At 48.2% G+C, this 20,331-nt stretch overlaps 1 protein-coding gene across 14 annotated transcripts in view; it reads left to right on the forward strand.

Moving 5' to 3' along the window:
* LOC124033942 (neuron navigator 2-like) overlaps positions 1-20,331 on the forward strand; it is a 145,841-nt gene that overhangs the window by 50,111 nt on the left and 75,399 nt on the right. For all 14 annotated transcript variants that reach the window (XM_046346445.1, XM_046346448.1, XM_046346447.1 and 11 more), the window contains 5 exons: positions 1,152-1,285; positions 15,197-16,460; positions 16,632-16,741; positions 17,519-17,627; positions 18,507-18,905. In XM_046346445.1, coding sequence (XP_046202401.1) covers positions 1,152-1,285; positions 15,197-16,460; positions 16,632-16,741; positions 17,519-17,627; positions 18,507-18,905 — 2,016 coding nt within the window. The remainder of the gene's footprint in view (positions 1-1,151; positions 1,286-15,196; positions 16,461-16,631; positions 16,742-17,518; positions 17,628-18,506; positions 18,906-20,331) is intronic.

The raw sequence follows: 20,331 nt of genomic DNA on the forward strand, positions 1-20,331 counted from the left end.
GAGCCAGTGGAGAGTGCATGCTGTCCATCCCTGGTCGTTTTTGCACCTGCTCCGGCAAATGTACCTAAAAAACAATGCAATAGCCCCACCCTCTGGTCACCATGTGTAACTGCAGGTTATTGTTCAGCTGGGCATAAATACTTTCAATATCTGGAAATGTGTTTTTCTCTCTCCTTTTCAGATTGTAATGTGTTTCTCCTCCACTGCTTTTCCTTTTAATCTGAATTTGTTCTTTTCTTACTTTCTCGACTTGAATGAAAACTGTCTTGGATGTGCAGCCAAGGGGAGCAACATTAGGTTCATTTCATGATTACGATTTAATGTGGCCACATCCCGAACGAGAACGGACAGAACACTTTTCATCAGTGAATTGTAAACGGTGTATATCATGACTAGGCGAGCAGTGAAGCCTGTGACTTAATATCTCCCTTAGAATTAAATCGGGTATAACATTTTGCTGCTCAGTTGGTAGATCACAGTTCTTGCAATGCCAGAATAGTGGGTCTGATTCCCAGGATCCCCCGTATATATTGTTTATACACTACCATTTTCAGTGTGTTCATTTCAGAACGCTCATGTCATCATAGTCTTTATTGTCAGACAGGAACTTAATAATGACTTCTTATAGCCCAGAATCCCAGTTTAATTCACAAGACAGTTAATTCACGAGCTAACAGCAGTCTGAGCTAGACCTATTCTCCCACTAACAAACTCCCATGCAGTCCTACATGGTCATGTTAAGGTCACTCAATCAGAGTGGCAAGAAGGAAATAAGAGTTGTGATGTTTCACACCGGTATTGAACTACCGGTCTAAATCTATTTATCAGACCAACAGCCACAGAATTATGTTTCCTCCTCAATTTATAGGTCTACGTGAGAGACAGACCCGGCTGGAATAGAGTGTAGAATGCGGACTTCGACTCCTGGCTACGGCTACACAGGAGATTAGCTAATAATATGGGGTTACTGAAAGGTGGAAAAATATTGGACGTTTAATGAATGTATTGCCTAAACTTTGCTGTTTATGCCATTGAGTGTAAACTAACTCTCTCTCTCTCTCTCTCTCTCTCTCTCTCTCTCTCTCTCTCTCTCTCTCTCTCTCTCTCTCTCTCTCTCTCTCTCTCTCTCTCTCTCTCTCTCTCTCTCTCAGACTTCCAGGCCCTAGTGCGAGGGTGTCCACTGCTGGCAGTGACATCACACCTCGCGGGTCGGTTGGCGCCGCCGGCAACCGGCGCAGTCAGGGCTTCACAGACAAGACCAAACCAGCCGCTCACCTGCACAAAGGTACGTCTGTCCTTCGCACACTCACACTCACACACACACACTCTCACCTTAATGACTGTGCACGTGTCTGGAATTCAACCTTGGGCAATATGGCCCACTCAAAGCCTGATCCATGACTCGAAATACGATCAATGTATGTACACACACACACACACACACACACACACACACACACACACACACACACACACACACACACACACACACACACACACACACACACACACACACACACACACACACACACACACACACACACACACACACACACACACACACACGTCTTGATCGTATTTCGAGTCATGGATCAGGCTCTGAGTGGGCCATATTGCCCGAGGTTGAATTCCAGACACATGCACAGCCATAAAGGACCAAATGTCTAAACCACCTGTCATTAAACGCTGACAGTCTGTCCTGGTCATGGTGTGGATGATGACGTCTGTGAGTATAGCAGCTATCCTAATCAGGCCGTTATAGTGTGGGAGGCCATAGGAGTCACCCTTTCTCAGAATAGACCAAGGCCTATCCACAAAGCGTCTCATGTTACAGTAGGGGTGCTGAGCTAAGATCTGTCCGTATAATATTATTCACAATGATACAAAAGGCTAAACTGATTCCAGATCAGCACTCCTACTCTGAGACGCTCTGTGGATACAGGTCCCTGAGTGCAGACACCCTCACCCACAATGCACTGCATCAGTGCTGAAGCGCTTTACTGCGATGTGAGTGAGTTGGGCCATGAAATAGAGTATTCAAATTTTATTTTTTATTTTATTTATATAGCCCTTCGTACATCAGCTGATATCGCAAAGTGCTGTACAGAAACCCAGCCTAAAACCCCAAACAGCAAGCAATGCAGGTGTAGAAGCACGGTGGCTAGGAAAAACTCCCTAGAAAGGCCAAAACCTAGGAAGAAACCTAGAGGAACCAGGCTATGTGGGGTGGCCAGTCCTCTTCTGGCTGTGCCGGGTTGAGATTATAACAGAACATGGCCAAGATGTTCAAATGTTCATAAATGACCAGCATGGTCGAATAATAACAAGGCAGAACAGTTGAAACTGGAGCAGCAGCACAGTCAGGTGGACTGGGCACAGCAAGGAGTCATCATGTCAGGTCGTCCTGGGGCACGGTCCTTGGGCTCAGGTCCTCCGAGAGAGAGAAAGAAAGAGAGAATTAGAGAGAGCATATGTGGGGTGGCCAGTCCTCTTCTGGCTGTGCCGGGTGGAGATTATAACAGAACATGGCCAAGATGTTCAAATGTTCATAAATGACCAGCATGGTCGAATAATAACAAGGCAGAACAGTTGAAACTGGAGCAGCAGCACAGTCAGGTGGACTGGGCACAGCAAGGAGTCATCATGTCAGGTCGTCCTGGGGCACGGTCCTTGGGCTCAGGTCCTCCGAGAGAGAGAAAGAAAGAGAGAATTAGAGAGAGCATATGTGGGGTGGCCAGTCCTCTTCTGGCTGTGCCGGGTGGAGATTATAACAGAACATGGCCAAGATGTTCAAATGTTCATAAATGACCAGCATGGTCAAATAATAGTAAGGCAGAACAGTTGAAACTGGAGCAGCAGCATGGCCAGGTGGACTGGGGACAGCAAGGAGTCATCATGTCAGGTAGTCCTGGGGCATGGTCCTAGGGCTCAGGTCAGTTGAAACTGGAGCAGCAGCATGGCCAGGTGGACTGGGGACAGCAAGGAGCCATCATGTCAGGTAGTCCTGGGGCATGGTCCTAGGGCTCAGGTCCTCCGAGAGAGAGAAAGAAAGAAGGAGAGAATTAGAGAACGAACACTTAGATTCACACAGGACACCGAATAGGACAGGAGAATTACTCCAGATATAACAAACTGACCCTAGCCCCCCGACACAAACTACTGCAGCATAAATACTGGAGGCTGAGACAGGAGGGGTCAGGAGACACTGTGGCCCCATCCGAGGACACCCCCGGACAGGGCCAAACAGGAAGGATATAACCCCACCCACTTTGCCAAAGCACAGCCCCCACACCACTAGAGGGATATCTTCAACCACCAACTTACCATCCAGAGACAAGGTTGAGTATAGCCCACAAAGATCTCCGCCACGGCACAACCCAAGGGGGGGGACAACCCAGACAGGATGACCACAACAGTGAATCAACCCACTCAGGTGACGCACCCCCTGCAGGGACGGCATGAGAGAGCCCCAGTAAGCCAGTGACTCAGCCCCTGTAATAGGGTTAGAGGCAGAGCAAGGGCGGTTCGTTGCTCCAGAGCCTTTCCGTTCACCTTCCCACTCCTGGGCCAGACTACACTCAATCATATGACCCACTGAAGAGATGAGTCTTCAGTAAAGACTTAAAGGTTGAGACCGAGTTTGCGTCTCTGACATGGGTAGGCAGACCGTTCCATAAAAATGGAGCTCTATAGGAGAAAGCCCTACCTCCAGCTGTTTGCTTAGAAATTCTAGGGACAATTAGGAGGCCTGCGTCTTGTGACCGTAGCGTACGTGTAGGTATGTACGGCAGGACCAAATCAGAGAGATAGGTAGGAGCAAGCCCATGTAATGCTTTGTAGGTTAGCAGTAAAACCTTGAAATCAGCCCTTGCTTTGACAGGAAGCCAGTGTAGAGAGGCTAGCACTGGAGTAATATGATCAAATTTTTTGGTTCTAGTCAGGATTCTAGCAGCCGTATTTAGCACTAACTGAAGTTTATTTAGTGCTTTATCCGGGTAGCCGGAAAGTAGAGCATTGCAGTAGTCTAACCTAGAAGTGACAAAAGCATGGATACATTTTTCTGCATCAGTATTCGTCTTTGTTGCTCATGTTGAGTGCATAATAGGGTATTCATTAGATAAACAATGTTATGAGTCAAACTAGATATGATTTATAGTGCCAGATGCTTCACCTATTTACCTGGCTGGCCATATGATTCTTCTATCTTGGCTAAGGGAGCTTTGGGATACAGGATATGAACAGTACAAGCTTCAGTACTGTGTATTACGAGGACAGTCGAAACACTACGTGTGTTCGTGTGCACGTGCGTGTGTGTGCGTGCCTGCGTTCGTTCGTGCGCGTGCCTGCACGTGACACTGACCTATGGAGAGTGTGTGTGCTGCATGTCTCCTCGCTAAATGCCATTGATATGGGTTACAAGGTGAGGTGACAGTGTGTGATTTATAGAGGTGTGTGTGTGTGTTAGATTTAGTGTTGCGCTATAAAGGTTACCGCGACCTTTAGCTGGTATGACCGCTATGCACTGTGCTCTGTCTAACCTCAAAGGTGCTTGCCTATAGCAGGACACTGTGAATGACCCATGACTAGGGCTGTGACGATCATGGCATTTTGTCCTCTGGTTAATGTCATGCAAAAGTCTGCCAGTCTCAAAGGTAATTGACCTTTAATGAAATTAAACACATTTAGCATCTCCATGCCTCCAAGCTTTATGTCATATGATGTGCCCTGAATCAATTTCCTAAATCAATTACCATTGCTTGGCCTGCATCTTGTTGGTGTGTGTCACGTTTACCCCCTGCTTCCCCTCTCCGGCGCTCAACGCCGCCAGTGGTCTCATCATTACGCACACCTGCCACCATCGTCGTTACATGTCTTTATTATTATTATTATTTATTACTGTACACGTTAAAGAATAACGCCTCACCAAGGGCTACCAACAGGGATATTTATTTTCATTTTTTACTGGTGACGTCGGGTCCCAGTGCCGCTGCCTCAGCTGGCTCGACAGATTCTCAAACCTCGGTTGGCTCGGCATGCTTCCCATGCCTCAGCCGGCTCGTCAGGCTCCCGTGCCTTAACCGGCTTGTCAGGCTCCCGTGCCTCAGCCGGCTCGTCAGGCTCCCGTGCCTCAACCGGCTCGTCAGGCTCCCGTGCCTCAGCCGGCTCGTCAGGTTCCCGTGCCTCATCCGGCTCGTCAGGTTCCCGTGCCTCATCCGGCTCGTCAGGTTCCCATGCCTCATCCGGCTCGTCAGGTTCCCGTGCCTCATCCGGCTCGTCAGGTTCCCGTGCCTCAGCAGAAATGACCGGCCCGCTCCTGGCCCCCAAATCAATCAAATCAAGTCAAACTTTATTTGTCACATGCGCCTAATACAAGTGTAGAACTTACCGTGAAATGCTTACTAACAAGCCCTTAACCAACAGTGCAATTGAAGAAGAGTTAAGAAAATATTGACCAAATCAACTAAAGAAAAAAATAATATATCTTTTTTTAAAGTAACATAATAAAGTAACAATAACAATAACAAGGCTTTATACAGGGAGGACCGGTATCTGACGCCTCCTATTATATAGGTCCTGGATGGCAGGAAGCTTGGCCCCAGTGATGTACTGGGTCATATGCACTACACTCTGTAGCGCCTTATGATCAGATGCCAAGCAGTTGCCACCGGTCAGGATCCTCTCGATGGTGCAGATGTAGAACTTTTTGAGGATCTGGGGACCCATGCCAAAAATGTTCAGTCTCCTGATGGGGAAAAGGTTTTATCGTGCCCTCTGCACGACTGTCTTGGTATGTTTGGACCATGATAGTTTGTTGGAGATGTGGACACCAAGGAACTTGAAACTCTCGACCCACCTCACTTCAGCCCCGTCGATGTTAATGGGGGCCTGTTTCGGCCCGCCTTTTCCTGTAGTCCACGATCAGCTCCTTTGTCTTGCTCACATTGAGGGGGAGATTGTTGTCCTGGCACCACATGGCCAGGTCTCTGACCTCCTCCCTATAGGCTGTCTCACCGTTGTCGGTGATCAGGCCTACCACTGTTGTGTTGTCAGCAAACTTAATGATGGTGTTGGAGTCGTGTTTGGCCACACAGTCGTGGGTGAACAAGGAGTACAGGAGGTGACCAAGTACACACCCCTGAGGGGGCCCAGTGTTGAGGATCAGCGTGGCAGATGTGTTGTTGCCTACCCTTACCACCTGGGGGTGGCCCGGGACCATTCCTCTGGTCGGCGGCGTCCGGCGGCTGGAGCCCAGCGTCAGGGAGGGGGTACTGTCACGTCGCCAGTTGTCTCATCATTACGCACACCCGCCACCAGCGTTACGTGCACCTGCGCCTCATGATACTCACCTGGACTCCATGACCTTCCTGATTACCTCCCCTATACCTGTCATTCCCCTTGGTTCTTTCCTCAGGCGTTATTGACTCTGTTTCTTGCCTGTACGCTTTTCGTGTTTCTTATTTTGCACTATGTTCTATTCATTGTTAAATATTCAGTCCCTGTACCCGCTTCCCGATTATCTGCGTACCCGTTAGTGTGTGGTCACACAAATCAAAATTCAATCAATCGTCACTGTATTCAGATCGACTGACACTCTGTCTACTGTGCTGCGGCTCTATTTTCGGCTGTGTTCAGCCATGGCGAATCTGTGTTGACTGTGCATTTAGTTAGAGGTTTTATGTTGCTTCTCTGCGCTGTTGTCACCACCCAGCTGGTCTCCCGGTGTTGTTTCTAGACTCACTGTGTTTGTCTTCCACAGTCTCAATCCATTCCCCTGTGTTAGACTGTATGAACGATGGAGGCAGGAGAGATGGAGGGAAACGAGAGAAGGAAAGGGTGATGAGAGAGAGGAGAGGGTGATGAGAGAGAGAGAGAGAGAGAGAGAGAGAGAGAGAGAGAGAGAGAGAGAGAGAGAGAGAGAGAGAGAGAGAGAGAGAGTGAAGAGAGAGAGAGAGAGAGAGATGCAGAGAGGGACAGACGGCAGGTAGGGAGGGGGTTTGGAATCATCCCCCCCCCCCAAAACCCCCTGCCTTCCCTGTTGAGTGTCTGCCAAACCCCCCCCTCTCCCAACTCACTCCTGCACAACAATTCCACTCAGACTGCCCTCTGTGGAACGTCTGTCTGAGTTTGGAACCCTGGCTTCTGCGCTCAGCTTCTTTTGGTCTCTACTCTACTGGGACAGTGATACTCCTGAGGTTTGTCATCTATCTTTTCACTGCTCTCCTCTTAGCCTCACTGGGTGCTGAAACTAGCGTTCTCCCAAATCATACATGACGTCAATGTGCGATTTGTTTGACAGTTAGGAATCGACCCAGACTTATAGTACCATTGGTCTTTTACCTAGTGACCAGACACAGGGTCTGACTCAGTCTTATTTGACATTTTGTGATTAGTTTGTGTTTAAGAAATAAATAATCATACACTGTTTTAATACATCATTTTACTTAGTAAGCTTTACTGTACCAAATTAGCAACAAGTTTACTAGCGGGAACATTCAGTGATTTACTACCTTGAAATAAAATGCTGAAGATGCTAAGGCTCAGTAAAAACGAGCCTGAACTGTTCAGTGTTGCTGACAGAAGAATGTAAGACATGTCCTTGGAACCATCCTGTTGTACACAGTAGAGAGACATGAGAATACAGTTGGCCTTCCTCTTATGCTTTACTGTCTCTCTTCCTTTGTAGCTTTTGTGGGTGTAATGTTTACGGTTCATTTTGTATTATGTATTTCACATTTAGTTTATTATCTATGTAAACATATGTTTCTCATGCCAACAAAGCCCTTTGAATTGAATTGAAAGAGAGCGAGAGAGTGTGTTGTGTGTGTGTGTATGTGCGTTCTATGCGAATGTGCGCGTGGGTGCTTACTCTTGTATGTGTGTGTGTGCATGCGTGCGTGGTGTGGTGTGCGTGCGTGGTGTGCGTGCGTGGTGTGGTGTGCATGCGTGCGTGGTGTGCGTGCGTGGTGTGCGTGCGTGGTGTGTGTGCGTGGTGTGTGTGCGTGCGTGGTGTGCGTGCATGGTGTGCGTGAGTGGTGTGGTGTGCGTGGTGTGCGTGCGTGGTGTGTGTGCGTGCGTGCTGTGCGTGGTGTGTGTGCGTGCGTGTGTGGTTTGGTGTGCATGCGTGCGTGTGCGTGCGTGGTGTGCGTGCGTGGTGTGCGTGCGTGGTGTGCGTGTGTGGTGTGGTGTGCGTGCGTGATGTGCGTGTGTTTTTTTGGTGTGCGTGCGTGGTGGTGGTGTGGTGTGCGTGCGTGGTGTGCGTGCGTGCGTGTGTGTGGTGTGGTGTGCGTGCGTGGTGTGCTTGGTGTGTGTGCGTGCGTGCTGTGCATGCATGCACACATGTGAGAGTGTACGGACATTGCAGACAGTGCTGAATGAATGGCCAGCCGATGAGCCTGTAGCCTCTGTTTGAGTGTGTTCATGTGGAGGAACTTTAAAAGTTTCACTCCAAATCAAGACTGGCCGTTCCTCTTGGGGATATGAGTAAGCAGTTTAGACAGAAGTCGACTATATGAAATGATACTCAATTGAACGGAGCAATAGAACATATAAGCAAAAAATACAACAATTCACTTTTAGTTGTCTATTTATCTAGTTATTTTTCTTTCTTTTTTCTGGCAAGACATCTGTGTACGGCTAAAAATGGTTGCTCTCTGGGCAGTCCTGGAAATACGCCTGAGCTATTTCTATAAGTATCATACAGTACTGTACTGTATGTTGCTAAAAAAAGTATCTTCCTGAATCTGGACATATTCATCATCATATGTTTAGGCTGCGCGTCATTCTAAACTGTATACAGTGTCTATAAGTATGATACTGCCCCCCCCCCCAGGCTCAGTCATGGCTTTTATGTTTAGACTTTATGTCTATCTCTCTATGTTTCTATAGGCAGGGAATGTACAGGTCAGTACTGACTGATGGGTGATCTAAATTACGTTCTTGCGACCGTGAAATCGGTCAAGTGGGCTACGCAGTGTCGGCCGATGCTAGGCCCCTCTAATGCGTCTAAGCTTGTTTTTGCGTGCGGTTGCGGTCTCGGCAGTGTTTTCCTCCCGGGTTTAGTTTGGGAGGAGGTTGAGCCGTTACGGCTGAGGGGGAAACCATGGGCCTTTTGAAGTGGCTGTGCTGAACAAACATGTCTCTGACATGCGCACACGCCCGCACACATGCTACACACACACACACACACACATTGTGGATGTTTGTATTGTACACTTGGTAATGGCACCTATAGACACAGTGGAACAGACACAATGGAACACACACACAGGCGCGATGATCCGTGAAAACGGGGGATGATCCCAGAAGCCGATGGCTTCATACACAGACAAAATAAGGCACAGCCCGCTTGGAATTTGCCAAAAGGCACCTAAAGGACTCAGACCATTGAGAAACAACATTCTCTGGTCTGATGAAATCAAGATTGAACTCTTTGGCCTGAATGCCAAGCGCCGCCGCGTCTGGAGGAAACCTGGCACCATCCCTACGGTGAAGCATGGTGGTGGCAGCATCACGCTTTGGGGATGTTTTACAGTGGCAGGGACTGGGAGACGAGTCAGAAAATCTACTCCAGAATGCTCAGGACCTCAGACTGGGGCAAAGGTTCCCCTTCCAACAAGACAGCGAACCTAAGCACACAGCCAAGACGACGCAGGAGTGGCTTCGGGACACGTCTCTGAATGTCTTTGAGTGGCCCAGCCAGAGCCCGGACTTGAACCCTATCGAACATCTCTGGAGAGACCTGAAAATAGCTGTGCAGCGACGCTCCCCATCCAACATGACAGAGCTTGAGAGGATCTGCAGGGAATCATGGGAGAAACTCCCCAAATACAGGTGTGGCGAGCTTGTAACGTCATACCCAATAAGACTCAAATCAAATCAAAGTTTATTTGTCACGTGGTGCTGAATACAACAGGTGTAGGTAGACCTTACAGTGAAATGCTTACTTACAGACTCTAACCAATAGTGCAAAAAAAGGTATTAGGTGAACAATAGGTAAGTAAAGAGATAAAACAACAGTAAAAAGTGCGAAAAATAACAGTTGTGAGGCTACATAAAGACACCGGTTAGTCAGGCTGATTGAGGTAGTATGTACATGTAGATATGGTTGAAGTGATGCATATATGATGAACAGAGAGTAGCAGTCGCGTAAAAGAGGGATTGGCGGGTGGCGGGACACAATGCAGATAGCCCCGGTTAGCCAATGTGCGGGAGCACTGGTTGGTCGGGCCAATTGAGGTAGTATATACATGAATGTATAGTTAAGGTGACTATGTATGTATGATAAATAGAGAGTAGTGGCAGTGTAAAAGAGGGTTTGGGGGGGGGCACACAATGCAAATAGTCCGGGTTGCCATTTGATTACCTGTTCAAGAGGCTTATGGCTTGGGGGTAAAAACTGTTGAGAAGCCTTTTTTGTCCTAGTGTCATGCCCTGGCCATAGAGAGGCTTTTATTCTCTATTTTGGTTAGGCCAGGGTGTGACTAGGGTGGGCATTCTATGTTCCTTTTTCTAGGTTTTTGTATTTCTTTGTTTTTGGCCGGGTATGCTTCCCAATCAGGGACAGCTGTCTATCGTTGTCTCTGATTGGGAACCATACTTAGGTCGCTCTTGCCCACATGGGTTTTGTGGGTAGTTGTTTTCTGTATTGTTAGTTTCCTTACAGGAATGTTCGTTTTCCTCTTTGTTGTTTTTTATTCTAGTGTTCTGATTTGAATAAAATATCATGAACACGTCTCACGCTGCGCCTTGGTCCAGTCAATCACAGGAAGAGGATCGTTACACCTAGACTTGGCACTCCGGTACCGATTGCCATGCAGTAGTAGAGAGAACAGTCTATGACTGGGGTGGCTGGAGTCTTTGTCAATTTTTAGGGCCTTCCTCTGACACCGCCTGGTGTAGAGGTCCTGGATGGCAGGCAGCTTTGCCCCAGTGATGTACTGGGCCGTACACACTACCCTCTGTAGTGCCTTGCGGTCGGAGGCCGAGCAAATGCCGTACCAGGCAGTGATGCAACCAGTCAGGATGCTCTCGATGTTGCAGTTGTAGAAACTTTTGAGGATCTCAGGACCCATGCCAAATCTTTTTAGTTTCCTGAGGCGGAATAGGCTTTGTCGTGCCCTCTTCACGACTGTCTTGGTGTGTTTGGACCATTCTAGTTTGTTGTTGATGTAGACACCAAGGAACTCAACCTGCTCCTACAGAACCGTAGATGAGAATGGGGACGTGCTCGGTCCTCCTATTCCTGTAGCCTACAATCATCTCCTTAGTCTTGGTTACGTTGAGGGAGAGGTTGTTATTCTGACACCACCCAGCCAGGTCTCTGACCTCCTCCCTATAGGCTGTCTCGACTCGAGACTGTAATCGCTGTCAAAAGCGCTTCCACAAGTACTGAGTAAAGGGTCTGAATACTTATGTAAATGTGATATTTCAGTTGTTTTTTTCAAACACATTTCTAAAAACCCGTTTTTGCTTTGTAATTATGGGGTATTGTGTGTAGATTGATGAGGGGAAAAAATCGATTTAATCCATTTTAGAATAAGGCTGTAACGTAACAAAATGTGGAAAAAGTCAAAGGGTCTGAATACTTTCCAAATGCACTGCAGATGAGATTTTGTTTTAGTCCATTGTTTAACAGAGGTATGAACGTGTGTGTGTGTGTGTGTGTGTGTGTGTGTGTGTGTGTGTGTGTGTGTGTGTGTGTGTGTGTGTGTGTGTGTGTGTGTGTGTGTGTGTGTGTGTGTGTGTGTGTGTGTGTGTGTGTGTGTGTGTGTGTGAGAGAGACAGACAGACAGAGTTGGGTTATGGCAGGAAGTTCACTGGTGGTCTGTGGTTAAGTCCTGGGGGCCTCTCTCTGTCTGTCAGACTCAGATTTCAGACTACTAATTGACTGCACTAATTGAGTAGTTAAGATTTAAACACTAAAACCTGGGTCCTGTGTAAACTACGAGAATACACAAGTCATATAGAGGCACAAAGGTGTGTGTGTGTGTTGGTGGAGTCCTATTTTTGTCCCAAGGTAGTGAACTTTGTCACAGTGATCTCAGTAGCCAGGTCAGGAGGTCTATGATCTCTTACGAGTGGGATGTCAGCAGTCCATGTGTTTGTGATATTGGACCAGACAAAAGTTTACTGTGCTGTGTGGCAATCTTTATGTGTGGAAGAGGGAGAAAGAATGCTGGTCAGTGTCTCAGGTGTGAGTGTTTATGTGTATTGATACATCACGTGTGTGTCTAAAACAGGAAACAAGTCAATTGTGTGATATAAGAAGGGGATTGAATTCAATACAACCTTATTGACAACTGTGGGGCAAAGGGGTTCATTGCAATTTCACTTCTGACCCAGGATGCGAAATGTGGATCTCCTTTTCATTCAAACTGGGGCATCTTAGGTGGTAATCTGGTTCTGGGTCATCCCCAGAAATGCTCTGTGTGTTTCTTGTGTCCAGTGTCCAAGCCAACACAATGTCCACTTCTCAACCAAAACCCAAGCTGGTTTCACCCCCTATTCTCCCTCTGGGGCACAGACTGTTCTGTTGGCATGACGTGAGCTTCTCAACGTTCCCCTTTTCCCACATCCCAGCCTCAGTGAGTCTGAATCCCTCTCTCTCTCTCTCTCTCTACCTCCTCTGTAATTACAGCTGGTCCTCTCTCTCTCTCTCATTCAGGCCCTCCTCCAATAGGAAGCCAGCTATTAGCAACCTGACCCACTTTCCGCCGCCTAACCTCTAGCACGGCTAATTGGGCCCTAATCACTTCCTAATGGGCGCATTGTTTCAATGCGGGCTTTCTAAATACTGAACTGGGGGGAAACGAAAGGGGCATGAAAAGCAATTAGGGCATGAAAGGTGTTTAAAAAACAGGAATAAATGGGATGAAAATGGGATGTGGCATAAAGACGTGGGGTGTTTAATATTCCTCGTAAATACTTCCTTAACGAGGTTCAAATGTGTGAATATTAAATTAGATTAGTTTATGGAGTTACCAAGTGTTTAGAGTCATGTTAATGCAGTATACTGAAAAGGGGGTTGCATACTGCACTGTACGAAGAGATGGTACACTCTTACAAAAAAGGGTTCTTCGGTTCTCCCCATAGGAGAACCCTTTTTGGTTCCGGGGGGGGGGGAAACCTTATTGGTTCTATGTAGAACCCTATGTAAGAGAGCATTCTACCTGGATCAAAAAGGGTTCTTAAAAAGGGTTCGAACGCCGAGGTTCTAGATAGCACCTTTTTCTTCCTAAGAGTGTATTGAAAAGGAATTGCAACGGATGAAATTTGAGATCATTACTTAATAATAGGCCGTGTTTGTGAAGGTATTTGGGTAAGTGCAGCAGGACCTTAGCTTCTGTTTTTGCCGTGTCCATGTGCTCGACTGGCTGACTAATGGGTTGGGCATGGGAGTGGCCACAAGGGCAGTTTGGCAGTTTGGCTTTGAATATTCAAAGTAATGCTAGCGGTAAGTTGGCACTTGGAGTCTCTACCGGCACACAACAATAACTACACTGTTCTTGTACTGTACAGTATTAGTCTCTCGAGGAAGAACATCTTAGCTGCTATATGAGTTCTGTATCTATGTTGGTTTTGGATTTGATTGTGACTGTTTTTGGTAAGTCAAACATGATTGATGTAGAGGGGTAACAAACTATAAACTTTTTTTTTTAAGTACTTTGTGTTGGTTTTTGTGTGCTCTGTAACAGTACAACAGACGTGTCTTTTGTAAAACCTTCATTTAGACAAAATAGTCCAATTTAATGAAAGTGTGTTTTAGCTAGCTCATTTCCACAGTAGTTCAGAATACAGACTTGGGATAGAGTCTGACTGTGAATTGGAAGATAATGAACCAGAACCAGTCCATAGAAGTCCAAACCTCCCAAGGGAGTTGGTAGCAGTGTTCTATCTCAGCTAAAATTCCTAGGTCAAACTTTAAAGGGCTTTCCCTCATTGTTTTTATAAACAGTTTTTGATGGGCACTCTCGTTGTTAGTGTCCAAGGTTTCTAATAGTTATCTGAGTGTCGTGCTCGCTAGCGTTAAGTAATGACAAGTTTAGACTGTGTCAACACAGGCTAACTCAAGATTTCCACAGGGCAAGACCTTATATGGACAGTTGGTGTGGGGTCTATGAGGATTGCTCTATCTAACCATCTCTTATTTCTTGCCTTTCCCCTCTCCTTATCCTCTCTCCCACTCCTGCTTTCTCCCTTCTCTTCATCTTCTTCTTCGTCACTCCTCTCATCTCCTAATCTGCTATTCTACTCTTCTCTCGTTTATCCACTTCTCACTTCCTCCTCTCATCTCCTCATCCCCTCTCGCTCCTATTCTCCTCTCGTTTATCCGCTTCTCACTTCCTCCTCTCATCTCCTCATCCCCTCTCGCTCCTATTCTCCTCTCGTTTATCCGCTTCTCACTTCCTCCTCTCATCTCTTAATCCCCTCTCACTCCTATTCTCCTCTCGTTTATCCGCTCCTTCCTCCTCTCATCTCCTCATCCCCTCTCCTATTCTCCTCTCGTTTATCCACTTCTCACTTCCTTATCCCCCTCTCGCTCCTATTCTCCTCTTTATCCGCTTCTCACTTCCTCCTCTCATCTCCTCATCCCCTCTCGCTCCTATCTCCTCTCGTTTATCCGCCCCTCTCTCATTCTCCTCCTTTATCCTCTCATCTCCTCTCATCTCCTCATCCCCTCTCGCTCCTATTCTCCTCTCTCTTGTTTATCCGCTTCTCACTTCCTCCTCTCATCTCCTCATCCCCTCTCGCTCCTATTCTCCTCTCCTCTTGTTTATCCGCTTCTCACTTCCTCCTCTCATCTCCTCATCCCCTCTCGCTCCTATTCTCCTCTCGTTTATCCACTTCCTCCTCTCATCTCCTCTCCCCCCCTCTCGCTCCTATTCTCCTCTCCTCTTGTTTATCCGCTCCTATTCTCCTCTCGTTTATCTTCCTCCTCTCATCTCCTCATCCCCTCTCGCTCCTATTCTCCTCTCCTCTTGTTTATCCGCTTCTCACTTCCTCCTCTCATCTCCTCATCCCCTCTCGCTCCTATTCTCCTCTCCTCTTGTTTATCCGCTTCTCACTTCCTCCTCTCATCTCCTCATCCCCATCTCGCTCCTATTCTCCTCTCCTCTCGGTTATCCGCTTCTCACTTCCTCCTCTCATCCCTTTTTTTCATCCCTTCCACCTCTTCATCCTCTCCTCTTCCTCACAGAACCGTCCGAGGACATGACTTCACAGACTCCGGTAATGACTGAACATGCTCCGTCGTCCCCGGTGACCATCAACACTTCCGCCAACAGCGTCTCTACCTCGGCTCCTGTCCCTCCATCCTCCTCTTCCTCGGCCATCCCCCACCCCAACTCCAGCAGCAAGCCCTGGAGGAGTAAGTCTGTGAGCTCCAAGCACACCTCCTCCTCAGCCATGCTCTCTGTCAAGCAGGAGAAGGATGCCTCCACAAAGGCCTCCTCGTCCACCGAGCCCCCACCAAAAGTCATCCAACAGAAGTCGATGCTGGAGAAGCTCAAGCTGTTTAACAGTAAAGGCGGATCTAAGTCCTCGTCCTCCAGCACTCAGGGAGCTCAGGCGGACAGCGGTGCCCCCGCCCGGCAGCTCGGGGCTGGTGAAGTAGAGAGGGCAGAAGCAGGGTCCAACACCGACTCCCTAGGGGAGGCAGAGGGGAACACCCGGCCCGGCGTCAACGGGACAGGTAACGGGACGACCCACGGTGGTGCTTCTGCCCTTGTCCCTACCGTCGCCACAACAACCAGCAGCCCCAAGATCGCACTGAGGGGAATCGCTCAGCGCACGTTCAGCAGAGCTATGACTTCTAAAAAGAGCTCAGTGAAAGGACTGGAGAAGGAGAAGGAGAAAGAGAAGGAGAAGGAGAAGGAGAGGGGGAAGGAGAAGGAGAAAGAGAGGGAAAGAGTGAAAGAGGCGGGGAAACACATCGCCACCGAGAGGATGGAACTCAGGGGGGAGGAGCCTAAGGAGGAAGCGACTACCAGTGTCGCAATGGAAACAGAACCCTCCTCCAATAAGAGAACTTCTAAAATCTCCAGTTTCATACCCAAAGGGAGCAAAGTGGCCAAGAAGGAGAGTTCTGTCCCTGCACACAGCGGCATACCAAAGCCAGGGGGTAAAACCTCAGGGGTAGGGGGGAAGGCGCCCTCGGCAGGGGGGAAGGAGGGTGGGGAGCGTCCCCGGAGCATGCGGTTGGGAGGGGGTCTTGTCCTGCAACGCGGACACCTGGACAGAGACCGAGACAGGGACAGCAGGCACTCTAGCTCTACCTCTAGTCTGGCTTCTACAGAGGGCAAGGCCTCACAACAGGGCCACAGCGCCGCCCCGGTGGTGGAAGGTGGTAGTGGTGGCGCTACACAGAGCACAGCCTGCAACACGGTCAGCGTCCAGCTACCTCAGCCCCAGCAGCACCACAGCCACCCCAACACAGCCACCGTAGCACCCTTCATGTACAGGTGAGTGATACATATACTTTGGACTGATAAAACTGTCAACTTTAACATTTGTCAATCCTTTATGAATCTGTAATAGTATCCCGAGAAAGTCTGAAAGGACCATAAGTCATTAGTCACTGATCGTTAGTGGGACTCTGCAAGCCGTTTGCTCGGAATTTCCCCGTCATCTAGGTCACAAACGGACGTGGACGGTATCATGGCGACAGAGGCAGGGTCAGGAGGAAGGGGCGGAGAAAACACCCCCTTTAAAGCCAGCCAGCCGTCCATTGAGGACCTTTCAGGTAGGCCATCGACTAGTTCTGTCTGTAGGAGCTGATGGGCGATTGATTATGTGTCTGCACTGTACAGAAGTTACATGGGCCATTTTTAGGGGGTTATTTTTGATTGGGTGAGATCTTTAGTTGGAGGAGAACAGCACATGAATCCGACTGTGGGTTGATTCTATCTGATGGGAAACATACCTTCCTGGCTCATGCACACTCAATTCAGTTGTGGGTTTTGTTGTGTCCATTAGTGAAGCGCAGGTTGACTCATAGCCCGCAGTCCCCTCGGTTATATCCACGGAGCCGGCGAGTTTAGGGTCATGCAAATATTGTGTTGATGACGGGCAGGTGGCGGGCGGGTTGAATAAAGTTAAAACGACACCTTAAAAAAATCTATAAAAATATCATTCATATCAATAGGCTACATTGAGGTTTTTCTTTCATTATTGTAGGCTATCTAGCATTAGTGTCTAAGCCTAAGATTTAGGAGCCTAACTGTGCGCGCGTCAAATAGCCTACACTCCAATTGCCAAATGTTTTTTTAGGAACGGGGAGAAAAAGTTAACGTGTATCCATGGAGGCACAAAGGACGTCGGAGTTGACTCTGACTGTAGCTTAACAGCGCGTCTTCTATATTAGCGGGTCCGGTGTGAGCCTCAGATTTGGACTCTATCACATATAGTCTGGTGGTTGCTGATGGGTTATTAGCAATAGCGGGCGGGTGTGGGTGAACTGACAGTTGATCCGCGCACCGTTAGTGCCTATGTGCTCAGGTACAATGTTTGTTCCGTATAGAAGAAGATCCAGAGACACGGCGGCTGCGGACTGTTAAAAACATTGCAGACCTCCGCCAGAACCTGGAAGAGACCATGTCCAGTCTACGGGGGACTCAGATCACACACAGGTATGAATCTCCTGCAAATGAGAATGGACAATGTCCAGCCAAGTAGCCAAACAGATGCCAGTTTCAATTCCACATTCTATTTCTGTGCCCGAGAAGTTCCACTGACATCCGTTAAGACATGAAATACACAATTCATAGACAGAGAGACTACAATAGTGAACACAATAAATCTATTCTTAGCAAATGATCCATAACACTTTCTCTTGTGAATAATATATGCTATTTAGCAGAGTTTTATCCAAAGAAAAAAAGAGTCTGTTAATGTACACGGTAAAGTGAGTTAGCACGTCTGCTTTAAATAGCGGTCGTGTTATTAATGGGTGGTCCACCCAGGACAAAGGTCTAATTTTGAAGCTGGAGAGCGTTTTAAGTGGGACGTGACTGCCACCTAGTGGCCATGTAGTGTCACTAATAACTCACGAGTCTTGACACTGGAGATGTGTCCCGGCCTCCAGGGTTGCCAGATAGAAATAGAATAAAGGACGAAGTTGGATGAACTTTTGCGGTTTGAGGCTTGTCTGTCTGATGCTCTATTCTAGTGTGTATGTAATGGAGGGCTTGTTCTCCAAAACCCACTAGACTGCGTCTTGTGTCTGGTTCTTTCAGCATGATCTATCTACCCCCTGTATGAGAGTGTCAGTGTCTTTGAACCAGTAGTGGCTGGATGGAGCGGTGGTTTTGTCTTTGGATTTTGATTCAAGCTCCTGACCCAGTCTCTCTCCCTGCGGCTTGCTCTCTCCTTTTCGCACAGTTAGAGAGGTCTTACCCACTGTCTAGTCCAGTTCAATACTGCTGAGCTAATGTCTAGCCTTACGCTCAGTCTTTTTTCCCGCTTCTCCCCCTCCCTCCCCCCTCCCCCTTCCCCCCTCCCTCCCCCAGCACCTTGGAGACGACCTTTGATAGCAACGTCACCACGGAGATCAGCGGCGGCGGCGGGAGTGGGCGGAGCATCCTCAGCCTGACTTCCTCCCGGCCCTCCCTGTCATCATGGCGACTGGGCCAATCCAGCCCCCGCCTGCAGGCGGGGGACGCACCCTCCACGGGGAACGGCTACGGGGGTCGTGCCTCGGGAGGAGGAGGAGGGCAGGGGGGCCGCTACCTGTACCCTGGCCCCCTGCGGAGACAGCTGGCGGGGCGGGGAGGTGCCCTCGGTATGGATCTGGGGGGGAGAGGGGAGGATATTGACCTGGAGGGCATCGCCATGGAGGTGACGGGCTACATGAGTGACGGGGATGTGCTGAGCAAGAACGCAGCGCGCCCTGATGATGTCACCAGTGGGTGAGTATTCTGAGAGAACTAGCATATGATGACAGGGTTAAAAAAAAATGTATTTTGCAAATTGCAACTCATCCCTTTTGGGGCTGGTTTGGCTGGTTTTGTGCACTTTCTCATAGGCTTGGGAATCAATCTATTGTAAGTGGCTGTCATGTCACAAGAGGGCACCAGTGTATTTGTAATCTCCCCCAAGTGTAAAAATGTGAACATGGTACAGCCGATAGTAATGTGGCATGAAGGGAAAAATACAGTTGTTCATGTTGTTGTGAGAGGACTTGTCGTGAGAAGACATTCTGTAATCGCTTTTTGAGATGGTATACAGTGCATTCGGAAAGTATTCAGACTCCTTGACTTTTTCCACATTTTGTTACGTTACAGCTTTATTCAAAAGTGTATTAAATAGTTTTTTCCCCCTCATCAACATACACTCAATACTCCATATTGACAAAGCAAAACAGGTTTAATGATTTTTTTTGCACGTTTTATAAATCAAATAAAACTGAAATATCACATTTACATAAGTATGTAGACCCTTTACTCTGTACTTTGTTGAAGCATCTTTGGCAGCGATTCCAGCCTCGAGTCTTCTTGGCACACCTGTATTTGGGGAGTTTCTGCCATTCTTCTCTGCAGATCCTCTCAAGCTCTGTCAAGTTGGATGGGGATTGTCACTGCACAGCTATTTTCAGGTCTCTCCAGAGATGTTCGATCGGGATCAAGTCCGGGCTCTGGTTGGGCCACTCAAGGACATTCAGAGACTTGTCCCGAAGCCACTCCTGCGTTGTCTTGGCTGTGTGCTTAGGGTGTTCTTGTTGGAAGGTGAACCTTCGCCCCGGTCTGAGGTCCTGAGTGCTCTGGAGCAGGTTTTGTGCTCTGGAGCAGCTGTCATATGCCTTTTAATGAAGAGTGGCTTCCGTCTGGCCACTCTACCATAAAGGCCTGATTGGTGGAGTGCTGCAGAGATGGTTGTCCTTCTGGAAGGTTCTCCCATATCCACAGAGGAACTCTGGAGCTCTGTCAGAGTGACCATCGGGTTCTTGGTCACCTCCCTGACCAAGGCCCTTCTCCCCCAATTGCTCAGTTTGGCCGGGCGGCCAGCTCTATGAAGAGTCTTGGTGGTTCCAAACGTCTTCCATTTAAGAATGATGGAGGCCACTGTGTTCTTGGGGACCTTCAATGCTGCAAAAATGTTTTTGGTATCCAATCCCCAGACCTCCTGTGTCGGGGCTCTACGGACAATTCCTTTGACCTCATGGCTTGGTTTTTGCTCTGACATTCACTGTCAACTGTGGGACCTTACATAGACAGGTCTGTGCCTTTCCAAATCATGTCCAATCAATTGAATTTACCGCAGGTGGACTCCAGTCAAGTTGTAGAAACATCTCAAAGGTGATCAATGGAAACAGGATGCACCTGAGCTCAATTTTGA

Source organism: Oncorhynchus gorbuscha, linkage group LG04, assembly GCF_021184085.1.
Source record: "Oncorhynchus gorbuscha isolate QuinsamMale2020 ecotype Even-year linkage group LG04, OgorEven_v1.0, whole genome shotgun sequence".
Classification (NCBI taxonomy): domain Eukaryota; kingdom Metazoa; phylum Chordata; class Actinopteri; order Salmoniformes; family Salmonidae; genus Oncorhynchus; species Oncorhynchus gorbuscha.